This window comes from Lutra lutra, chromosome 2 (assembly GCF_902655055.1).
Source record: "Lutra lutra chromosome 2, mLutLut1.2, whole genome shotgun sequence".
Taxonomy (NCBI): domain Eukaryota; kingdom Metazoa; phylum Chordata; class Mammalia; order Carnivora; family Mustelidae; genus Lutra; species Lutra lutra.
Genome location: NC_062279.1, coordinates 169,110,754 through 169,118,334, shown reverse-complemented (window position 1 = coordinate 169,118,334; position 7,581 = coordinate 169,110,754). Strand labels below are relative to the sequence as shown.

The 7,581-nt window shown below is 35.5% G+C and overlaps 1 protein-coding gene across 2 annotated transcripts; it reads left to right on the top strand.

Moving 5' to 3' along the window:
• Nucleotides 1-1,542: 1,542 nt before the first annotated feature.
• On the top strand, nt 1,543-3,141 carry LOC125093622 (L-lactate dehydrogenase A chain-like). 2 transcript variants are annotated; one of them, XM_047719084.1, is made up of 2 exons: nt 1,543-2,290; nt 2,560-3,141. In XM_047719084.1, the coding sequence occupies exons 1-2, from the start codon at nt 1,604-1,606 to the stop codon at nt 2,713-2,715; spliced, it is 843 nt and encodes a 280-aa protein (XP_047575040.1). In that variant the 5' UTR covers nt 1,543-1,603; the 3' UTR covers nt 2,716-3,141. The 2 variants fall into 2 exon arrangements, with proteins under 2 accessions (XP_047575040.1, XP_047575039.1); XM_047719083.1 differs by having other exon boundaries at nt 1,545-3,141.
• The last annotated feature ends 4,440 nt before the right edge of the window (nt 3,142-7,581 follow it).

The window sequence follows — 7,581 nt, the reverse complement described above, 5'->3', positions numbered from 1 at the left end:
AACATTTGTTGAAATATGTGGCAAGAAAAATGAGCAGATTATTGGGACCAAGGAATATGGTCTTGATGTTAGAGACACTTATATCAACTGTCGGACTTTCATGGGAAAATGTACAAGAAGTTGACTCTATGGACTAGAATCTGAAATGGATGTCTTAGTTGGAGATTTAGATTTGAGAATAATCTATGTATAGAATATAACTGATGTCAGAAGAGTAGATGAGCGTGTTCAGGGAGAACGTATCAAGTAAGAAGAGAAGGTGGGGCTCCTGGGTGGCTCAGTGGGTTAATCTTCTGCCTTCAACTTGGGTCATGATCTTGAGGTCCTGGGATGGAGCATCACATTGGACTCTCTGCTAGGCAGGGAGCCTGCTTCCCCCTCTCTCTCTCTGCCTGCCTCTCTGCCTACTTATGATCTCCATCTCTCTCTGTCAAATAAATAAATAAATTCTTAAAAAAAAAAAAGAAAAAAAGAAAGAGAGAGAGAAGAAGGTTAAATTAGAACCAAAGGACTGAACATGTAAGAACAGTACCAAGAAACTAATTCATCATCCCTGTTGGCTATAACATTGCTGAAATATGGCAGAAGGCATGCTCCTGGATAATCATACTATCTCTTGTCAAAGTGAAATTGAATGAGCAAGATAAATTGACATATTGTGAGACCAAATGACAGTGATTAAGTACTGACCATTTACTGAAAATCTAGATCCAATTACCAACTGTATACAAGGGGTAGAGTGACCTTTTGAATGAGACTATCTGTGGTAGAATAGCTTACATTTGAAAGCTTTCTTTTCTTTAAACTTGACAGAGATGGAGGAAAGGTTTCAATACTTGAAAAGGTAGAGCACACTTGCTATCAGACATAAAATAGCGGCTGATCAGAGGAACTGAGATTCTTCACGTTTAAAAGATGCTAGATTAATGAAATGCTCTTATTCTGATCTATAAAAGTTGGTCACTTAAATTTGTCAATTATTTGCCTGGTCTTCTCTGAGGAGGAAGAAATTGTGCCTTATTTTTATCATGTCTCCTTTGCTTTTTTAAACAAATATGTATTATTCCAGACATTAAGCTCGGTCCTGGGAATAAACAGATAGAAAATAAAAGTTCCTAATATTTGTGATTACTGTCCAGCCAAAGAAACATAAAGTGTATAACTAAAGTACATCATGGAAGATTCTATAATACAGGTGTGTAAGATTGTTTTATTGCAAGCATAAACTCTTTGAAAGTAGAAATCAGTCATCATTGCATCCTCAGCAATAACCACAATGTCCATGTAGGCACTTAATATTTCGTGATACTTTTATGTCCCATCTAGCTCATATAAATTCAATTCAATGTAGAAGGATATATGTAACAAGACAGTATAAAACAAAAGTGGGCTAATAGAGGGGTGGAAAAAAGGGGTATGAAATAAATAGAGAAATGAGGCCCTCTTTAATGACCTTTGACTCCACATTTCATTATCTGTATTAAAAAAGGCATCACTGTTGAGTGTCGGAGCCGCTGCTGCCAAGTCCGGATCCATTCTCGCGCGCCGCTGACGCCTGCCCTCCCGACGTGCACTCCCGATTCCTTTTGGTTCTAAGTCCAAAATGGCAACTCTGAAAGATCAGCTGATTCAGAATCTTCTTAAGGAAGAACATGTTCCCCAAAATAAGATTACAGTTGTTGGGGTTGGTGCTGTTGGCATGGCTTGTGCCATCAGTATCTTAATGAAGGACTTGGCAGATGAACTTGCTCTTGTTGATGTCATGGAAGACAAACTGAAGGGAGAGATGATGGATCTTCAGCATGGAAGCCTTTTCCTTAGAACACCAAAAATTGTCTCTGGCAAAGACTATAATGTGACTGCAAACTCCAAGCTGGTTATTATCACAGCTGGGGCACGTCAGCAAGAGGGAGAAAGCCGTCTTAATCTGGTTCAGCGTAACGTGAACATCTTTAAATTCATCATTCCTAATGTTGTCAAATACAGCCCAAACTGCAAGTTGCTTGTTGTTTCCAATCCAGTGGATATCTTGACCTATGTGGCTTGGAAGATAAGTGGCTTTCCCAAAAACCGTGTTATTGGAAGTGGTTGCAATCTCGACTCAGCCCGGTTCCGTTACCTAATGGGGGAAAGACTGGGAGTTCACCCATTAAGCTGTCATGGGTGGATCCTCGGGGAGCATGGAGACTCCAGTGTGCCTGTATGGAGTGGAGTAAACATTGCTGGTGTCTCTCTGAAGAATCTGCACCTTGACTTAGGCACTGATGCAGATAAGGAACAGTGGAAAGAGGTTCACAAACAGGTGGTTGACAGTGCCTATGAGGTGATCAAACTGAAAGGCTACACTTCCTGGGCCATTGGACTGTCTGTGGCAGATTTGGCAGAAAGTATAATGAAGAATCTTAGGCGGGTGCATCCAATTTCCACCATGATTAAGGGTCTCTATGGAATAAAAGATGATGTCTTCCTTAGTGTTCCTTGCATCTTGGGACAGAATGGAATTTCAGATGTTGTGAAGGTGACTCTAACTTCTGAGGAGGAGGCCCGTTTGAAGAAGAGTGCAGACACACTCTGGGGGATCCAAAAGGAGCTGCAGTTTTAAAGTTTTCTAATGTACCACTTCACTGTCTAGACTACGACAGGGTTTTAGTTGGAGGTTGTGTACATCGTCCTTATTATTTGATCTGTTACTTAAATAATATCAAAATGGCCTAAGGAAAAAACATCGGTTTCCTAAAGTTCTAAATAGGAATGGTCCAGCAAACACTGCAGCTATACCCTAATGCTGGATGATACTTGCCTTTGTAGTCCTAAATGGGTTCATCTCAGAGGCACCACTGCCAATATTGCATATGCAGCAGGTGCTCTTCCAACCAGATGCGTATTTCCTGTGTGTTCTAGGACTTCTGGTTCCTTGATCCAACACCCAACATGCCTAGTCCATCTTTCCCAGTCAGTCACATCCTGGGCTCCAACATATAAATTCATTATTGCATGTATTGTGCATAACTGTTCCAAAGGATCTTACTTCGTGTACCATGTATGTCAGAATATAGTGTACATTGCCATATAATGTAAAAAGACCATGCAACCAACGAAGTGTTGTACCAACTAAAATACCAAATAAAATTTGAACAGTGACTTTTTTTTGAAAAAAAAAAAAAAAAGGGCATCACTGTATAGGGAATTGTGTAATCACTTAGGATGTAATTTTTGAGACAGTATTTGAGGGAAGAATAGATGTTTTTTTCAGGTGGAGAAATGATAAGGGCACTTCAGTCAGAAATAATTTCATTTTGAAGAGATGTAGGTAAATAAAGTCGAGTAGACTGACGAAGGATGAGAATATAAATATATTAGAGCCAAATTAGAGAGGCCTCATGTACATGGGAAAATAATTTGTCATTATTATTGGCTGAGTTGTGTCTCCCCCAAATTTATATGTTGAAGTCCTAACTCCCAGTACGTTTAAATGTAACTGTATTTGAAGATAGAGCCTTTAAAAATGTAATTAAAGTAAAATGAGATTATATGGGTGGGCTTTAATCCAGTATGATTTATGTCCTCCTTATAAGAAGAGGAAAATAGAGCACTGACAACATGTAGACTGAGGGATGACCATGTGAGAACACACCTAGAACCTAGAAGACAGCCATCTGGAATCGAAGGAGAGAGACTCAGAAGAAACCAAACCTGCTGACACCTTGATCTTGGACTTTTGCCTACAGAACTGTGAGAATATAAATAGATGTTGTTTTGACTATGCATTGGGTGATATTTTATTCTGGCAGCCTTAGTGAACCCATACAATCCCCAAATATTGCGGCTACTGACAGATAAAGTTTTATAAAGATTACACAGGCAAAATGGAATTTGGGCCAGGGGAAAGAGAGACTGAGAAGGAGGCCTGGGTATGGAGTAAAAACTAAGTCCTCACTTAAAGTCATGCTAATAAGAACTACAAGAAGTTGCACTACAGAGATATTTCTGAGGTATAATTAATTGACTAAAAAATGTGGTGAAGATGGGTTATTAAGAAGGAAGTGTGTCTCCATAGATTCTAAAATGCAATACTGAGTTTAAAGTATTAACTAAGATAATAAATTGAGTTTAAATATTATATTTTTTAAACTCGAAGTAGGTTTAGTTTTGAACGTGTTATGTTTGCATCATAGTGAATGTGGCAATAAAATCAGTTTTAGATATACTGAACTTATAGAGTCTCTAAGACATTTTTTGCATTTCTTCAACTAAATATAATATAAGGGTCTTCAACTAAATATAAGGGTCTTAAGCTTGCCAAAAACTGTCTTATTTACCATTCTGATCAGGAAAAGTGGCTGCTTAAAATGAAAGATGAGCAACCCATAAATTTAGAGCTGGCCTTCTGTGGTAATTAGAAGAAATCCACAAATTTTTCCCTCTTCACCATATAGTATCATCTTCAACTTAACTTTTCTCATAGTGTGACAATCTTACTCCATGCTCCAGGAATAGTAAGATGGTACCATTCTCTCTCTCAAAGTCAGGGTCAAAATATATGAATCATTTAGGGAAGGAAGGAAGAAAAGAAGGAAGGAAGGAGGAGAGGGATAAAAGGAGGAAATGAGGAAGGAAGAAAGGGAGAAAGAGAAAAAGAAAGTCTTCCAAAGAAAACCTTGACTGGTTTGCATCTATAGCACCAAGTAATGCTTTGCTTGACATGAAAGAAGCATTCAATAAAAGCTTATCATGTTAATGCAATATACTCTTGACCTTGGACTCAAAGCACTTAGGCAAAAGAAAATGGGTGATTCCCTGAATAGATAATTGTATAAGTCTTTAAAATAGAATAAGGTTAGTTATGTTAACATAATTATTTTCTATCCATGACAGAAATATCATAGGATTAGAAATGCCTTCCTCTTTAAAGCCCCTCTCAGATATTAGTGGTCATAATGGCAAAGGCTATACGAAAGTCCCAGAGGAGGTATTTATGGAGTAATACGGTTTCCATGTCTTACTTTCCAAAAATCAGGGTCAACACTATTATCAGGGAACAGTATTTTAGAAGCAAGCTCTGAGATGTACTTCAAAGTAATGTTTTATTTCTTTTCATGTACTTAGAAAAATTCATTCTTTGTAAATTAAAATATGTTTATGTTTCATAATAAAGCTTAGAAATTAAAAAAAAAATAAACCTACTAAAAATCTTGGTGGTGAATGTGTAGAATCAAAAGCAAATAAGGTAGTTTTATTTTACAAATCAGGCAGAAACAAATGCAATTCAAGAAATGTTCCAAGAAAGCTGGGAATAGAGGAAAGATAATTAAATCTGAAGACTCAGTAAGAAGTGGTGGAAACTAGGACATAATTAAAAGTTTTTAAATACTTTTTTTTGTTAATGTTGAGTTTTATGTACCTGTAAATTCTCATGAAAACTTATTTTTAAAATGTGGACCTTCTATGATAAGCATGAAAATATTTTTTTAAAAAAGGAGTTAAAATAAAATTCTATTTTCTTCAGTATTTATTAAAGAATTTGGATAAATTAGAGTTCAGAGAGTGAGGGCTCTCTAAAGGAAAGCTTCACCTGCAAGACTTGTAGATGGTGAGTCAAACCAGTAAAGACAGCCACGGAAAAACACTCCTCCATAAGCCCAGTTCCTAAAGGGAAATCAAGGTAAGCCTGATGAGAGTAAGACAGCAGGCCTAATACGAAATGCAATATCCTTCCTGTATATGCTTTTCTGTTCTACTTTTATTTTAATGAGAAACTGGGGAAGTCTAAACCTGTTTATGGGAAGCAGAGACTTTTGTTTGAGAAATCTAATAAAATCAAGAACACGAAGAGAAGATGGGAAAGATATGAAAAATGGCGACATTAGAAAATTCACTGGCTGCACATACATTCAAAATCTATAGTTTTTAACACGGTAGTTCAGGTGACGTTTTGCAAGACTAAATCAAAACATTTTAGTTACCATCATCATATGGTTTTGACTTAATGAACAATTATAGGGTTTTGAACATTCTAATCACCCCCACAGAATCTACATAAAGGCTTTCTTAAAACAAATTCCTTCATTCCAACAACAGTGTCTTTAGCAAAGCAACAGAAGTATGGCCAAATGGTACCTATATGAACAATATTTTTAAAAATAGATCATCCTAATGAAGCCACCAATGAATTTTCCTTTTAAGCAGTGATAGAGCTATTTCAAAATGTGATGGGGCTTTAAAAATTGCTTCAAAATATGAATATCTTATGATAAATTTAAGTTGACATCAAATATATCATCTGTATGAAATCATAGTCATAACAATTGTAAAAAAATAATCTGCACGGTATAATGTATTCCATTTGACAGTGTTTTCTCTAACTTGACAGTGATCATTTTCACAAACTCTAGAATAGAATGTTTTTATTTAGTAAGAAAAGGTTATGAGGTACAATTTACAACTTGCTATTTTACTATATAATGTAAAACAAAATATTCAAAAATATGGCAAAAGTGTTTAAGGAAGTGTTAAGAAAGTACATTCACAATAATTATATTGCCATTGTCATTGTCACTGTCATGGCTTTAAAATCAAGTTCTGATTTTAAAGGTGTAAGGTTATACTGTACTTGAGTTATTTAGACACTAACTTAGTTTTATTCTGTATTATAGAAGTAAAAAAAATATATTGATTCTATTGCTAGAACTCTGGGAAAATAACTAGATCAGGAAATAAACATTAATTTTCAGATTATTCTAAATCAGGTCAGGTTAACAAAGAGAGAAGAACAAAAATAATATAGCTGCACTAAAACAGGTTAGAAATATGAGAAAGGTTGTACAAATTCAAGAGTCAGCTTGTAAAAATGCAAACCACATAAAGCATCTAGGAAAAAATAACCTACATACAAGGGGCAGGTAATAATAATTAAAGAATAGACTCCCAAATGATGTAGAATAGTTTCAATACAATTTTGAAGACAAAATTTATTCTAATATTTCTACAATTACAGAGTAGAGAGGTCCACTTTTCCTTGGGTTATTACTAAATGTGGTTTCATAGAGTTCTCATTTTTGAGAGTTCCACAAATAAGACTAGAATTTTTTAATTATGTTATAGTCATCCAAAATGTGGTTTTGAAGATTAGATTTACCCTGGTTCTTTAGGAGGTCAGATAGGAAATTCATATTAACTTCTCTTTTATCATATATTTAATCTCCAAAATAATGCACTCTATACTTTTGGAAACTTCCATGAATTAAGGTCTATTATAGAACTAGGAGTTTTTCTATGTAGAATGACAAAGTATAGTGTGGACAGAATCAGACACTCCATGATAAGTTATTAATTCTTTATGAGTTAAAAACTCAATCTTCATACTTTTAGAAATTATACCTAAAGTTTTGTTCACTGATACTTTATAGAGAAATATAGAGAGATAAAAAGGTATTGATATGGGTTTCCCTTAGGCTGCAGAAAGAGAATATGAAAAGAGAGGTAGCATCACATAACAAATGCAGATTATACAAACTTCCATTCAAGGACAATTCAGGGTCAGGATAAGGTATCCTTCTGGAGTTAGAAGTTTTAGACTATCTG